General features: G+C 45.4%; 1 protein-coding gene across 3 annotated transcripts in view; it reads right to left on the bottom strand.

The window, feature by feature from the left end:
• flna (filamin A, alpha (actin binding protein 280)) overlaps positions 1 to 16,108 on the bottom strand; it is a 33,542-nt gene that overhangs the window by 1,127 nt on the left and 16,307 nt on the right. The window contains exons 10-48 of one of the 3 annotated variants that reach the window (XM_088365061.1): positions 14,590 to 14,727; positions 14,297 to 14,423; positions 14,055 to 14,191; positions 13,776 to 13,972; positions 13,582 to 13,695; positions 13,234 to 13,377; positions 13,020 to 13,143; positions 12,743 to 12,903; positions 12,540 to 12,630; positions 11,877 to 12,046; positions 10,931 to 11,048; positions 10,630 to 10,742; positions 10,391 to 10,540; positions 10,001 to 10,319; positions 9,241 to 9,414; positions 8,986 to 9,148; positions 8,743 to 8,903; positions 8,459 to 8,626; positions 8,203 to 8,326; positions 7,980 to 8,136; positions 7,722 to 7,911; positions 6,701 to 6,724; positions 6,041 to 6,288; positions 5,599 to 5,673; positions 4,811 to 4,910; positions 4,595 to 4,735; positions 4,389 to 4,517; positions 4,101 to 4,274; positions 3,854 to 4,015; positions 3,582 to 3,785; positions 3,356 to 3,508; positions 3,144 to 3,266; positions 2,728 to 2,994; positions 2,511 to 2,648; positions 2,204 to 2,319; positions 917 to 1,049; positions 629 to 805; positions 329 to 547; positions 45 to 242 (exon numbers count right to left, since the gene is read on the bottom strand). In XM_088365061.1, the coding sequence (XP_088221187.1) occupies positions 45 to 242; positions 329 to 547; positions 629 to 805; positions 917 to 1,049; positions 2,204 to 2,319; positions 2,511 to 2,648; positions 2,728 to 2,994; positions 3,144 to 3,266; positions 3,356 to 3,508; positions 3,582 to 3,785; positions 3,854 to 4,015; positions 4,101 to 4,274; positions 4,389 to 4,517; positions 4,595 to 4,735; positions 4,811 to 4,910; positions 5,599 to 5,673; positions 6,041 to 6,288; positions 6,701 to 6,724; positions 7,722 to 7,911; positions 7,980 to 8,136; positions 8,203 to 8,326; positions 8,459 to 8,626; positions 8,743 to 8,903; positions 8,986 to 9,148; positions 9,241 to 9,414; positions 10,001 to 10,319; positions 10,391 to 10,540; positions 10,630 to 10,742; positions 10,931 to 11,048; positions 11,877 to 12,046; positions 12,540 to 12,630; positions 12,743 to 12,903; positions 13,020 to 13,143; positions 13,234 to 13,377; positions 13,582 to 13,695; positions 13,776 to 13,972; positions 14,055 to 14,191; positions 14,297 to 14,423; positions 14,590 to 14,727 (6,021 nt within the window). The remainder of the gene's footprint in view (positions 1 to 44; positions 243 to 328; positions 548 to 628; positions 806 to 916; positions 1,050 to 2,203; positions 2,320 to 2,510; positions 2,649 to 2,727; positions 2,995 to 3,143; positions 3,267 to 3,355; positions 3,509 to 3,581; positions 3,786 to 3,853; positions 4,016 to 4,100; positions 4,275 to 4,388; positions 4,518 to 4,594; positions 4,736 to 4,810; positions 4,911 to 5,598; positions 5,674 to 6,040; positions 6,289 to 6,700; positions 6,725 to 7,721; positions 7,912 to 7,979; positions 8,137 to 8,202; positions 8,327 to 8,458; positions 8,627 to 8,742; positions 8,904 to 8,985; positions 9,149 to 9,240; positions 9,415 to 10,000; positions 10,320 to 10,390; positions 10,541 to 10,629; positions 10,743 to 10,930; positions 11,049 to 11,876; positions 12,047 to 12,539; positions 12,631 to 12,742; positions 12,904 to 13,019; positions 13,144 to 13,233; positions 13,378 to 13,581; positions 13,696 to 13,775; positions 13,973 to 14,054; positions 14,192 to 14,296; positions 14,424 to 14,589; positions 14,728 to 16,108) is intronic. The other 2 variants (XM_088365067.1, XM_088365077.1) reach the window with 2 other exon arrangements.

The raw sequence follows: 16,108 nt of genomic DNA on the forward strand, positions 1-16,108 counted from the left end.
CATTAAGTGATGCATGCTGGGAAAGGTTAGAAACTGGGACACACCTGCTTTGCTGCAGTCAACACTGAAGCTGTTCTTCTGACCAACAAAGGCCTTGTTGAGGCCAAGGCCTTTAGCCACCACCTTGCTGGCATCCGACTGGATAGGAGCACCTTGCTGGGTGGAGCTGATGGCACGAGTCACTGGGTCAACCATGACAGAGGAAGTTTCATGCATACTGTGGCTGGACACAAGCTTGGAACCTGGACAAGGGGTGGGGGACAGCATGATCTAACCATACAAAAGTCCATCAACCTTTATTTGTAGTCGCAACAAATGGCTCTCCCACCAGTGATCTTGGCCTTGAAGGGACTTCCAACAATGTGGTAGGGTCCACCATACTTAATGGATATTAGATAACTGCCGGGTGCCATTGGGGTGTATGTGACCTTGTAGCCCTCCGGGCACTCGACACAGTCCATCTTCACTTTGGAAGGACCGTCAATGGTTACAGCCAAAGCCCCGGGACCCGCGTTGCTCGTGTTGACCACAAATTCACATGCAGTTCCTGTAGCAAGAATAACAGAGGATCGGCGTAAAGATTTTTATCTGACAGTCTTCTCCCACACGCGGCCACGCAACAAGTTACCTGTGCTGCCTCTTTCTAAGCCCAGTCCATATGCAGACACCATCCCAGGGTCTCCGGCCTGACCCGTTTCTCCAACCCGGATCTTAAATGGACTACCAGGGATGTGACTTCCGTTGAACTTCACGTCAATTAAATAGAGGCCGTTCTCTCGAGGGATGAAGCGGACTGCATACTTGTCTAGAAAAGATAGAACCAGGCTTAATGAAGGAGTGGATACCGAAATTCTCCACAATGTCAAAACATCTCAGAAGTTACTAAAAGGAGTTCAAACAGCCTTTTTGCGGTTACCTTGGTCAATCTCAGTAACACAACACTCCTCCAGAGCTCCTGATGGGCTGTGAACCTTTGCATCAATCACACCCTTTGCTCCATTCAGACTGACTGCGAACGATGCCGGCTGGTTCACCTTCAAGCCAGACTCCTGCTCGACAAAACACACTCAACACTCATCCATGTTGCTCTGCATTATACATACGCTACATGGACAATAAAAGAGTGTCACGTCAGGTTAGATAAAAATCACCCATTTACATACACCAAGATTTTTTTGTGACCCATCTACATACGCCAATATTTTTTTGTTTGCTTTAACCTTACCTGGAGGTCGCTAAGAAGGTTAAAGAAGAGGCTGTATAGTACAAGCAAGCAGGATTGAACACAACGTGAAAGGGAAGAAAAAAAGTATTGTGTGTGGGTGCCTAAGTGATGGCGTTTATACGATTTTCAGCTACCCAGACTAACCCAACCAATAATTTTGTGCATAAGTGTGTCAGTCACACTTATACCCCTCTGAAATCAAGTAAAGCTAATCTGGTCTCAGTTCAATTTATTTCCGGTCCTCAGGTCAAGTTCACTATAAACAGTTTGAATAAATAGTACTTTAGAGCTAATGTTGCTCCCACAAAAAGTGATGGTCAAATAACCTCGAGTGAGCATGCATCTTTACATGTGTCAAAAGAAAATTGTGCTCCAAGAAGTCAGAAATCTGAATTGTGTTTTTCCACCTGCCATTAAAAAGAACTTTCTTTGGTTAATTGTCGACGACGTTAATCTCTTCCACGTCATAGTCATGAAATGCGACCTACTATCGATAATGTACTGCATGTGCGAAAGGAAAAGGAAAAAGGGCGTGGGGAGGGGGAGACAGCCCATTTCAAACCCTCTTTAACCCTTTAGCGCCCCGTAATCCCATTTTGAGGAGGTAGGCTGTTGGGAGCCTTTAGAATGAGGCACGAGAAACACACACAGTCCTTTCTTGCGCCAGTGGTGCCTTGGCACTGCCCAACAATGCAGCAGCTGATGAGTGGCCAGCAGCTCTTAAAGAACCACTCTAACACAACATCACAGTTTCATCACTAAATCTAACAAGCTCTACTTTATCCACAACTTCTGCTTAGTAACGAGTCATTTTATTCTAGCTGTGCATGATTGCATTTTCCCCTTCTACACACTCAGGATCATTACTGGAGTGGTAGATTCTGTGAGGTCACTTTATAAGCGGATGCATTTTGGGCAGTGCGCTGCGGCCTGGCGTGTGCTTGCACATGGACATGTGTGCATGTCTCAGAGCCTCACCTGAAGGCTGGCAACAGTGAGGCGTCGGGCGTCATCTGAGGGCGAGGCCACTGGTACGATGAAGGGACTGTCAGGGATGTGCTCGTCGTTGAAACGGATGGACACCTCATAGTCTCCTATACACACACACACAACAAAAAAAAGATTACAATACAAAGGCAATCACATTGAGCTATCTTCCACAGGTTTTAGCCCCTCAGGAGTTGAAATGGGTTTTAATTGTTGACTGCAAATTCAATTCACCCCTCAACAGTGGAGACTGATTCGGTGCGAACATGCAGCAATATACTTGCATCTCTTGTCTCACCTGGTTCCTGCACAATGTAAGACACTCCACTAGAGCCATCCTTGCGATCCTCAAAGGCGATTTCAGCCTTGCTCGGCCCTTCCACAGCAATACTGAGCCCACCAGCTCCAGCCTCCCTCGTCCAGATACTAAATTCAGCTTCACACGCAAAAGAACCAAGCTTGGTTGACTTTGCAGAGACTCTCGTAATCTCAGTCTACAAAACAACCGCACCAACCTGGCACTCCAGCCTCCGCTCTCTCCAGGCCTGGCCCACCGGCACGAACCTTATGTGCCCCTCCCTCTCCGAGGGGGCCGACGGTGAACTGGAAGGGGCTGCCAGGCACGTGCATCCCATTGTATTTCACGCACACCGTGTGCACACCCGTCTCGGTGGGCACGAAGCGGATGCAGTACGTGTTGTTCTCTCCCTCCATAATTTCGGCCTGGTGAACCTGACCAGAGGGGCTGGTCACCTGAGCAGACATGTCTGCTATGCTGATCTCTATAAAGGAACAAGCAGGTGGGGTGTTGAAAACATTTAAAACCATTGACGCCATGACAGAATGAGAGCATGTCTTGAAATATTGGTCACCAATTAAATACATGCGCGTAAGGTCAGGAATGTGGTGCTCCAAATAATCTCTTGCCCACCTGGGATCTTGAGGCTGAGGTCACACTGGCTACCAACATTAGCCACAGACGCTGCTCTCTTCTTCCTAGTGATGCTCTCTTTCATCCTGCCCTCGCCTGTAACCTTGACCGTGAAGGCACTCCCTGGAAACGCAATCACAAAAAATTGGCCAAAGTCAGCACTTTTTAAGAGCACTGTTAATGTTAAGGTCCGTCTTGCTACTGCCTCTCACCTGGAACATGTTGGTCAGCAAACTTGATGTTGATGATGTAATTCCCAGGTTCAGTGGGGCAGTACGTGACCTTACAGGTGCCATCTTCTTGGTCCTCTGTGTTGATGTCCACTTTACTTGGTCCTTCGATGGACAGGCCCAGGCCACCATAGCCTGAAAAGACCAAATGCGTGAGGGAGGTTTGAAGTATTTTCTCTGCTAATTTTAAAGTTCTTCAAGCTTGTACCTGCATCACGGGTGTCGATGATGAATTCCGCCGGCTCAAAGGTCCTGGCTTCACTCAGCCCCAAGCCGCTAACACGAACACGGCTGGCATCTGCGATCTCAGACTGGTTAATCATAACAGAAATGGGGCTGCTCGGAATGTGGCGACCATTTTTCTTGATGTTGACCAAATGTTCTCCAATCTCCTTTGGAACAAACGAGATGCCTGTAACAGAGACAACAATGATGAGATTGCTTCTAAGCTAACAAACGTGCAGCATCTGTTCTACCCACCAACATGGCCATTTCGTAGCATCTTGAGGAGGCAGGGTTCCTCACGACCCGAGGGTGTGGTGAGCGAGGCTGTCAGTTGGCTCAGGTCAAAATCGCCAATGTCCAGAGGAATGTCAGCCGCTGATCCTACTTTCAGATGGGACATCCTCATTGAGTCATCACCTGGAAACGAGAACAGGACAGTGGTGTCACACCCTTGCAAAGTACAACCTACTTGACTTTGACCCCACAGTATTTCAGGATCTACCAGTAATCTTTGCTGAAAAGGGGCTGCCAGGTATGTGCTTGTCGTTGTACTTGACCAGTATACTATAGTCTCCTGGCAGAACTGGCAGATAGGACACACTACAGGTCCCATCCTGGTTGTCCACGCAGCTGATGTCCGCTTTGGATGGGCCCTCAATAGCCAGAGACAGACCACCTACAGAAACAAAGAGTTAAAAAAAAAAAAAAAAAAAAAGATGGTTTGGATCTGGAGAGTAGAACGGAATGGATGTTGTACATTCTTCCCATGCCTCTCATGAGCCCCACATACCCTCGCCTGCATCTTTAGTGTTGACTGTGAAGACTGCAGGCTTGTTGACGGTCCCATGGATTAGACCAGGACCATAGGCACTGACATTACCGCTGTTCATGTAATCCACATAAAACTGCAGGGGACTTCCTATGAATGTCAATGAAGACAGAGAACAACGCTCTCATGAAGGCAACGTATGCAATGTCTCCAAACAAAAGTCATACCAGGGATGTGAATGCCGTCATATTTTATGTCCATCTCATGCAGCCCAGCCTCAATTGGCGCATACTTGACAGTAACAGTTCCGTCCTTATTGTCCGTGATGTCGGGCTTGGCAACCTTGCCCGATGGCATTCGGACCTCACCTTGAGTCGAGACCATAATGAGATTCAAGCAACACTTCCAAAAAGAGAGGTCAGCCTTGCGATTGCTTTTCCTACCCGTGATCTCTCCTTTCTGAATGGTGAACGGGATGACCAAGTCAAATGGCCTGAGCCCTGTCACGTCGAGACCATTCATTCCCAATGGTCTGTCGGTTGCCTGTGAGACAGAGAGCAAATGTCTAATACTCAGTGTATGAAGATGTCGTGGAGATTTTACACTTTGTCTTGCTTTGTGTACGACCAAAAAAACAAACAAACAAAAAAAACACAAGCAAACAAATGCAATGAAACATTTGCGATGAAATGATCAACAGTGTTGATCATTGTTATGATGATGATGATGAGGCCAACAGAAACTGAGAATGAGATGAGTACTAAACATTGGAAGGTAAAAAGGACAGTTAAGCACCAAATGACTCAGAAGACCGGTCCACATGGAAGACTGTCAACGCAGATAATTCGTCCCTTCAGTAAGTTATCAAAGAGCACTGGGCAACAGATACTGTTGATATTTAGCTCCACGCCAATTGCTTGACCGTATCAACGAATGACTTTAGAAACTCAGTATAAACATGGAAGTGTTGACCAGTGTCTCTTTGTTACTGAGCAACTCTGTTGCATTGTCCATGTTAGGAGCCCTGTTAATGAAATGGAGGAACACGGCGGAAAAGGAGAAAGGCAGGCCTGTCAGAGGTAAGACCCCTGAAATGACACAGCAGACACTGACGCCGGATATGTTTGATGGTGCAGAGCAGAGAAAGGAAGTAGGACAAGGGACGATGGAAATAACAAGGACTCATTTGTTGAAAAATGCTGAAAAAGGTTGGGACAAAGTATTTTGGTACCCAGGGCTGTTGAGCGTAGTACTGGGGCAGTTGGCACTGCTGCATGAGCTGGTCTGATGGAGCTCCCTCCAATGCCTGGTGGGGGTGAGAGGTTGGGTGGAAAACAAATAGAAGGGGTTGTTGGGAAGTAAAAACAATGCGACACCACGGGGATCCAGTGATTATATTTCTGTGGGGAAAGACTATAACACCAAGGGTACATCCCTCAAAGATGTTCTTTAAGTGATCCCATCTTTTCCTTGTCCCTCAAATAAGTTACAGGAATCTATGAATATGGTCATTTATGTGGCTGCAGTTGAATCAACGATGACATTCCCCCCAGTGTATGCCCAAAAGCTTACTACTTAGTGTGCTGGTCCTGTAACAATATAAATCAGTTGAGGTTGTACTTTGTTGAGCTCATAGTCTTACATTGCACATTTTTCCAATAAAAAGTACTCACCGTGACTTGGAATGGGCTGTTTGGAATGTGCTCTCCTCCAAAACGGACGCAGATGACATACTCGCCGGGCTGTGGAGCCGTGTAAAAGATGTCAAATGTGCCGTCCTCGTTTTCCACAACGTCTACGTCTAGCTCGGCTCCCTCGGGCGTGCACACTGTGCACGTCACTTTGCCTTTGCCGGCTGCCTTGGCGTCCACAGTGATGACCGTCTGTTCACCAATCTGAATGGTTGGACCGACACCGGCACCTGGTGGATTGGGAAACTGTCAAGTTCACGATACCAAGGCGCTCTCACCGTGGTCATTTAGCATGCATATTTCATCACCAAGAGAATAGTTAAAGATGAAATCTAGTCATGTTAAATCCAGAAATCATTTGCCCAACATTTCTAACATTTCTATGAAGAACTGGAAGCTTGATTAGCCCGTCATTCAGCATGCCGACCTTAACTTGTTTCAAGTTAGTATTAGGGTATTCAAATGAGCATGTGAGCAAATTGCACACATGAAATGCTGAAATATATGGACAGTAAAAGATTAGGGGGGGGGGGGGGGGGAGTAGAAGGTGTAAAAGAAGAGAATTAGAGCCCAGGTTTGAAGTGGTTTCCATGCGAAAAGTCATGAGTTCGTCTACAATACAAAGTTGCTCCTTGGGCTTACCTAAACCGTGACCTCCGATTGAGACTGATAGTGGGAACGGTGACAAGCAGGATGTGCAAAAGACAAAAGTGACACACACAAGATAGTCAGGTAGGGGTGGCGGTGATTGGAGCCAAATGTGTGCTCTTTAAATCCAAATGAGAAACTAAATAGTGGCAGTGTGAGGTAAGGGGTGTGTGAGTTTGAGTGCGTGTGCGTGTGTGTACGTGTGTGCATGGCAGGGAATGAGCCAAGGAGGAGTGTAACAGCAATAGAAACAAACAAAAAAAAAAATGCATGAAGAGTTGTCTAAAAAAAAAAGAAATAAAATTGAAGCAGTAGCAGAATTGCAGTTAACATAAAACCCGCTGGGAAGCAGCCATGTTTATTGGCTCAAGTTTAGCATGGGCCAAACTGTCCCATAATTCAAACCTCCAGAGTTTAAAACCAACAACTATGGCTCTGCTCCCATTAATGTCACCCGGTGATGAAAATACTGTGTCGCAGGGATCCATGGTCCAAGGAAGCTATTTCACAGCGGAAACTACTATTTTATGTGATCACATGCTCTTTAGCCTTTGATAAACAAAAACAGGACTTCGAAAGTATTCAGAAATGGCTGGAATTTTGTTTAACAGCACTATGGTTGAGGGTTGGATAAACCTAATGGGGGGTGGGGAGCATTCAAATATGCACAAAAGGTTTGAACTCAAAACCAGGAACATGAATTGATTGACTAAATAATAATAATACCACAACTATCAATCGTATGTAGGACAATCGCCCATACTGTTTCTACCACTTGACAGCAGCCGAGAATTCTAGATCCAACCAGTCTACGGCCTGAATAGCTGGTTTTAATTCCATGTCACGGTGAACTGCAGATTGCTGGACTTGCTCGTTTGTCAACTCGCGGTCACGTTTAAGTCCTTGTCCGCTTTTCTAACGAGCTGGAAGGCCTTAATCTGAGTAAAGTTTCCGGCATGCCCATACCAGCAGGTTCAAGAGCAAAACTATGGGAGCTGCTCATCGCATCGCATACCTGTGACTGTGCATTTGCTGGCATCTCCTGTGGGTAGAGCCCGAATGCGATAAGGTGAATACGGGATCTCGTCTCCTCCGTACTTGATCAAGATTGTATATCTGCCGGTCATGTCCGGAACGTAGGACACCAAGTATGTTCCGTCGTGGTTATCGCGGATGTTGGCCTTCTTTGGCTTTCCTTCTGGGTCCTGCACATCAAATTATTCAACGGTGATTCCAGTTTACAACTACATGTTTTGCATGCCATTACACTTACAGTGATTTGCACTGCCAGCAGTCCTTCCCCTGCATCTTTGGCATCAATGGTAAACTCCACAGGCAGAGAGGCGGGCACCCCTGTGGTGTTCAGACCCGGCCCACTAGCTCGCACTTTACTGGCGTCGTGGGTAGGAAGCACCTTGACCTTATAAGGGCTGAAAAAGGTGATTATAGTTTGTGTCACAGAAGACCGCTATGACTACATTTTGCACGTGTGGTACCTGCGCGGGATTTCCTCATCACCATATAAGACGTTAATGGAATACGGACCCTCTCGTGTGGGAACATAGTTAACCGTGTGAGTTTGATCACCATTATCCACAATTTCGGCTGGCTCCACCACACCTAGTATGCACAAAAAACATTTGCAATGTGAGCAAAAGGGATGACGTTATTAGACATTTTTATTTTTTTAATATTGCGCTTATTACAAAACAAGCATTGCAATCCGATGAAAACAGTCTCACACACACACACCTTTGGGTCCCTGCACGCGAATCTGCAGCGGGGCCACTCCAGCTTTGGTAGCATCCACTGTAAAGGCCTGTGGAATATTGGCCCTGACATTGCCACCAAGACCTGGACCTTGGCATTTCACCTTGGAACTGTCCACTGTGTCAATGACTGGCACTGAGAAAGGACTGCCTGCAAAAACATTCCATTTCATTAAAGATTTTGCCCACCATTCCTCTGATGCTAGTGACTTGTGTACGTTAAACAATGGTGGATGGATGACAACTGAGAAGCAGCGACTTGAATACCTTTGATGGGTTGTCCTCCATAGGTTACATTGAGGTTATAAGTGCCCGGCTCGTAGGGGATATACTCAACACTGCAACTGCCATCCTTGTTATCAGTGCAGGACATTTTGGCCTCCGATGGACCTTCCATTGCCAAGCCAAGACCGCCAGTGCCTGCTCCCCTGTAAATAAGTTGAATACACAACAGTTGAGCTCTCACTTCCTTAAGCGGTGAAACTGTCTTTCAATTAAAGTCCCATTTACCGCGTCTCCACTGTGAACTTGTTGGGCTTGTTGGTAGTGCCGCTTTTCAGGCCAGGGCCATGCACGCGTACTCTGGCCGGATCACAACCTTCAGTGACGGCAACACGGAATGGGCTTTTTGGCACTGGTGTACCATCATAGGAGACCTCCACACTGTGTGGACCTAAAGTAATCACAAGGAACATATTGAAGCCCGTGTTTCTGTAATGGCACAACTTTTTTTTTTTTAACTGAAGATGAAACGTTTCTACAAACCTTCCTCATAGGGAGTGTACTCGACGTTATAAATCCCATCTCCAAGGTCGGTGATCAGGCTATCAGTACGGCTGCCCGATGGGTTGTTGATCAGAGTTTTGATGTGATCGCCACCAGAAAGCGTCAGAGCACGAGCATCCACTGTGAAATCGGTGGTGGCCTCGCGAAAAATGCCTAAAACAAAACCAACAAATTTGGTGGGATGTACTACAAGTTTCAACAGGCTCAAATGTAATGATGCAATGCCTTGATGATAGCCCACTGAAGATAATTTTGTTTTAAAGGTTGACAAAGTCACTGTAACCAATGCTTGTCTGTGACTAATTTGTGAGCCCCACTTCATCAAGAGCTATATCTTGCTTCTGAACAATTATGATGTCAGTAGTCGGCGCTGTAAGAGTTCTAAAAGAAACCATGATTTATTCCTTGTCAAGTAATTTCACCTCAACCTCAAAAAATGACGCAGAATGGGGTGGTGGTTAGTGGTTACTACAGATACATCAAAAAGGGCAAAAAAAAAAAAAAATGTTTGTGAGATCATTGCAGAGGAAATAGATTTTTTTTCCCTTGGTTGTTAGCGGTGGTAAGAGGGAAATCTGTGGCTATAGGGACAAACTAAATGCCAAGACTTTTTCAAGTAGCGCCAATGAATGATAAACAGTATATGAACCAAAAGAAAAAAAAAAAAGAAGAAAACAAGATAGAAAATCTTCAGTTACAACTATACAGGTACACCCTTGTAACCTCCAACTTGTCTCACCTTTGCCTTCCACTCCAGGCCCAAACACACGGACTCCGCTGGCATCAACGGCCGGCTCCACCGTGAGCCGAGCTGGGAAATTCGGCACATCCTGGCCACCGTAGCGGATGGTCAGAGTGTACGAGCCAGGATAGAGTGGAATGTAGGTGATTGTGTACGTGCCGTCCCCGTTATCCTGGATATGAACTTCGGCCTCTGTACCACTGTCGGAAATGATCTCTATGGTCAGTTCAGCTGGGCCGGCGTTGGTACAGTCCACAATGAACTCCCCCGTTTCCCCAACCTTGGCACGCTCCAAGCCTGGGCCAGAACAGCGCACCTGAGAGGAGATTAAAACATTTCTATGATTCTGGTCCATGAAACTGTGCACATGTAGTCAGTCAGAATTACCTTAGAGGGGTCTGTGGCAGGATAAGCTATGGGCGTGAAAGGTGATCCAGGGATCTGCACTCCATCATAGGTCAGTTCAACCTGGTATGGCCCTGCTTCTCTTGGAATGAACTTGACCTGACTGGTTTCTGGACTTAACCCAGGCTCCACCTGAGAACATTTGAGAAATCAATACATGCATCTGTATGCAGCAAGGTGTGTTTAAAATAAATCAATCTAGACGCAACAACGGACCCCACCTTGCTAGCAACAGGCTTGCCGGATGGTGCTGTCACTTTGGCCGCCACTTTGCCCTGACCTCCAGCACCCTTTGATTTCACAGTCACCTCCTGGTCCTTGCCTACAGACATCTCTACAATAAACAAGCACAGTAACGCAGCGTTGAAAAGACATTTAAGTTGGGGGGGGGGCGCTAGGCAAGTCGATCAGGATGCAGCATGCATATAGTTTTCAAAGTGCTTGAAAACCAGTTTGGAATGACAGATAGAAAACAACATTGATGTGTTACTATGGTTCAGAACAGGACTGATGAGCACGTACTGTCCCCCAGTCCCGTGACGTTGATCTTGCTGAGATCCAGTGAGGGCGCCACCGCAACATTAAAGGGGCTCTTGGGTATATGATCTCCACCATAGGTCACAGCAAGCCCCAGAGGACCCTGATGTCAGGAAGGAATTGAGATTCAAGGTGGTCCGCGTCAATACCAATCACAAGGTTTTGCAAAATAACTCCATCGTGTTGGTGAGAAAGCGAGAGGGGAGGACTTTAATTAGGGTCACAGTCCACACCAGTGGTGAGTATGGAAAGGAAGTAATGAAACCGATCCAAGCAGGTTGGAATGGGTAGAGGAAAGTGCAAGTGTGGCCGAGATGATTAGATGCTTTTTAGAAGTGACCAGGGAGGACAGGTTTTGAAATAAGCTCATCAGCAGACACACAGCCAAGGAAGGTTACATGCTTCAGACCAGACCTCCATGCGTTGGACATGTTCAGGAGAGCGAGTTATTGGTAGAAGCATGATTAGGATGGAACTGCCAGGAAGAAGGTTAATTGATGCAGTGAGGGAAGACATGAGGGCAGTTGGTGTTGCAAACGAGGGTGAAGATGTTAGGCTTGGATAAAAAAGCGCTGCGGGACAAGTAAGCTGAAAAAAAAAAAAAAGTTTCTTGCAATAAAGAGCAAAAAAAATACATTCATTTACACTTATGGAGCAAGAAAACACAGTGACTGCTATACATGATCAACATACAAACTGATAAGCTTTGGCTAAGATAAGTATTGCATTTGGAAATGCGTCTGCTGCATGCAGGACATGCACAGATGAAGTGCTGCTTCCACAAGTGAAAATGCAATTCATGCTTTATACCCCCTTCCAAAATTCAACCACTGTGTTGCAAGTCGATGCCATGTGTCCTGTTATTCTTTAAGTGACACCCGCGAGGAGCTTTAAACCGCTGGGAGATGCGGTTAACATTTGAGGGTCTTACCTGCTGCACAGGAGTGTATTTCACAGTGTGGGTATTGTCATGGTTGTTAATCATTTCAAAGTCCTTGACGGCCTCTGCTTTGATGGGGCCGACAAAGTTGCAGTCCAGGTTGGCTTTTCCGGCTCCTTTTGTGGTCACAGTGAAATGAGTGGGCTTGTTCAATTCAACACCTAGAAAGGCAAGAGAACATTGAATGTTGACAACTGAAGACGTCATAAAATGTACGCAATTGCTCAACCATACCACTAGTCAGTAGAAGGTTTTTAAAAACATACTGTATTCAAAACATCCCAGAATAGTTGTTAGCCATGACTTATAAAATATTTCACAAAATGTAGAATTAGAATTATTTGCATTCCTGAACATAAAAATAGTTTTAGTTGTTGAGAAATACGCTTGAACAATTTCAGACCAAAGGTCACATTTGGAGTTTAGTGTTAGTCATTTTTCCACTACCATTGGTAAAACCTCAAGTGATCCTTGAAAGTGAAACCCCAAAACACTGAATGATGCTGGATAGTTACTGAAAAATGGTGGTTTGATAAATTTGTGAAGCACTGTACATTACAACTAATGCAGATAGGGTGAACATCAATATTGTTTGAAAATGACAATTAAAAAAAAAAAAAACGCAAGAGAATTTGAATACAATGGTAGCCTTACCACTGCGGCTAAGTCCTGGGCCTTCTGCCTTCACTTTACTGGCATCATGAGCAGGATCCACCTTGATTCTGATGGGCGTCATTGGAATAGCCTGAATAGTACAAATATGAACAGGAATATAGTCTTGACAACTTCTCACATACAAAAAGTACCAATGCGATTTCCATGACAGAATGAAAACCTCACACGGGAATACAACTCACTTGGTCAGCAAACAGAACCATGATGGTGTAGCTGCCCGCCCCAGGTGGCGTATATTTGACAGTGAACGTATCGTTATCGTTCCTAATGATATCAAAGTCGATGTCGGCTTCTGCGTTGCCCACAATGCCAGGGGCGCACTTGATTCCGATGCTGATGTCACCTTTGGACAACAGAAAAAGTCTAATCATGATCGTAGTTGCGAATAGCGCATCTGTTTGCAGAATTAATAATACACCGGGATAACATTGAAGAGCTCGTAAACTATCCCATTGTTACCTTGACCAGCCTCAGCGCAGTCAACTGTAAAATATGTTGGCTCAAAGGCTTTCAGACCAGTCTTGGCCACTCCGGGTCCAGATACCTTCACCTTGTTTGGGTGGCAGCCTGCCCCAACGTTCATCTGAAGTCCAACGCAAAAGAGACCATTCAATGTCAAAATGTCATTTGGGGGGGAACCTAAAACATTGCACAACCGTCAGAGCATACATACCCTAAAGGGGCTGTCGGGAATGTTGACTCCTCCCCAGGAGACCATGACTGTGTGTTTTAAAGGTTTGCGGGGTGTGTAAGAACAAGCGTATGTGCCGTTGCCATTGTCTTTAACCTGGACTTCCACGGGGGTGCCTTCCCCATCCTGCAGAGTGGAGGCAAACTCGTGTGTAATAGTGTCAGCAAAATTTACATTTAAAATGAGATCATCTCCACCTAGCTTAGAGCCTACTGCGCTATTGCCCATAAAGGAACAAGAGCAGCGAATGGAAGCAACTTTAAGAATGGTCCCCAGAATTTTCACACTGGGCTTAACTTAACAGAAATTTACATTCCTATACGACATTACCTGAGCAACAATCTTCAGTGGAGCTTTTCCACCTTGCTTGGCATCTACCGTAAACTCAGTGGGCTTGCCAACAGCCAACCCACTGCTCTGAAGACCAGGACCATGTGCTTTAACCTGAAGAAAAATAAAAAAAAACACTTTCATTTGTAGAGGGGGATGGGGGGAGGTCACCACTGTCCCAAGTTATTGCTCACCTTGTCAGGATAGAAGTCTTTGCCAGGTGGGTTGACAATCTCAGCCATGAAGGGAGAATGCTGAATGTCCTCACTGTTGCAGAGCACATGTACAGCATACTCGCCAGGCTCTGTAGGCCAATAGCGCACGTCACAAGAACCATCGCCCTTGTCGTCACATTCAATCTTGGCCTGAGATGGACCCTCCACAGAGAAACCTAAAGAGAGCATTCCAAGTTGAAGCAAAACAACCAGAATGTAAGCGGTAATGAACATTTCAAGACACACAAAAAAACATACCCAAAGTGCCAACATTGTCTCCGACAGCCTCCACGACAAAGTCGGCAGATTTGCCAATCACGCCGCCCTCTAGGCCGGGACCCCAGGCCCTCACCTTCTGCTGGCCGGCCTCAGAACCAATCTTGACCTCAATGGGACTGAAAAGAACCAATACGCACAGGTATGTGTTTAAAAAGAAAATTGGGCATATGGTGAAAATGTTCTATTTGTTGTTAGTCATTTTGGTGTGTCCAAACGTGTACCTGCGAGGGATATGCTGTCCTCCCCAAGTGATTGTGATGGTGTAAGTGCCGGTTGCAGTGGGGTAATATTCAAATCCATACACACCATCTCCCAAATCATTCCTCTTGCACGGTTCCTCAAGTCCCTCTGTAAACAAGGAGGCACGTCAGTAGTCTTGTCTTAAATTGCACCTTAAGAAAACATCTTCCAGCAGTTTTTTTTTTTTTTTTTTTTATAAACTACCAACAGAATAATACACAAAAGATATCATGGTGGACACCCAGCAGTATTAAAAACTGATAGAAAAACTCACTGGGACCCTTGATGGTGACTTTAAGCTCTCCAGTGCCAGCTCCTCTGGTGTAAACTTTAAAATCTGCCGTCTCCTTTACTCTTAAGCCCTTAGGCTGCAGACCACGACCCTTGGCTTTGCAGAGGCTGGGGTTGCATGCTGTTGAAAGAAAAACACACGCACTATGAGATGGCTCTCTGTGTTTGAACCATCTGTGATGACAAACTAGGTCAAGAAGGCACATGTATTGTACTCATGACATTTGACCTTGGCAGTCTACTGCAGTTGGGTTCCTGCTTGGCTAAAACTTTGAGAACCAGCACGTGGCAATCTTGTACTAGACAGACTTATGTAAATTAGGTTTTATTGGCTACCCTCCAACCATTAAGAACCGTGTACCTACCAATCTGGCCTTCACGCTACTGTGGCCATCTTGTGTCACATATCCTTTGGAATTTGTTGATCTAACGTAGACAATGGGTGGGCATTTGAAGGAGTAAATACTTGCTGGTGGTAGACTGAGATTTTATCTTAGCTTGCTCTGTTGTCGTGCTCTGGATACCTTGGAGAATCTAATTAGGCTTTAGAAAAGTGCAAAATCATTTTGGTTGACTATGGTGCCTTGCAAAAGTGTTCAAGCTCCATCATTTAATGCTCTGGAGTTCAGTGGGTTGGGAGATAGAATGCAATATTAAAAAAAACCCAAAAACTTCAGTCTAAATTGTATTTCTATCAATATACATGGTACTGGTCAGCATTGGGTACTTCTGAACAGTACTTTGTCTCTGCCGTCCTCATCAGAGGAAGTGGGCTTTTACCAGCACACAGGAAACGGCCTCCATCAACTGACATGTTAATATGCAATATAATGCCTGTCATCTGGGATGGCTTTCCAGGGCCAAGGGAAAACACCACGAGATAAGAAACTGCCTTATACGACAGTGGAAAAGATAAAACAGTTATAAAAAAAACCCAATTACACTTCCTTTTCTTTCCGCATGACATAAACACGCTCGCTTCCCCTTACCATTCGGAACAATTTCTAACCAGTATTTAAATGATAATGCTATTTCAGAGTATTATTCATGATAGGCGGAAAACTTTTTTTTAACCCAGCAATCTGTTTGTGAAATATGCAGTGTGAGTCGAAATAAGCGATTGAAAGGGATTTGGGGCTGGAGCGCACACAACAGTGACTAATGTTGTTATGTAATGTGCTGACAGACTGTTACTGAGCTGGAACAAATAGGATTCAAACTGTTTAATAAAGCAAGGGCTACTGTCGACAAGACAAAATGTCTGTTGCAAAGCAGCATGTAAGGGAGAAGAGTCTTTCCTCATGGAGGTGTGGGATTCTTCTCTACTCTGTTACAAACTGAAGGACCTTATAGGCAGATGTCAAGTCCACAGATGGAATCATGACCAGACATGCAATTTTGTCAACTCCATGGGCAGACCGCTCAAACATTCACGCATGCAAGCAAGCAAGCATGCATTTTATTATTGAAAACTGCACATCACCATCTTAGTGAGGACATTT

Source organism: Syngnathus floridae, chromosome 2, assembly GCF_059516105.1.
Source record: "Syngnathus floridae isolate MCC-2025c chromosome 2, RoL_Sflo_1.0, whole genome shotgun sequence".
NCBI lineage: Eukaryota > Metazoa > Chordata > Actinopteri > Syngnathiformes > Syngnathidae > Syngnathus > Syngnathus floridae.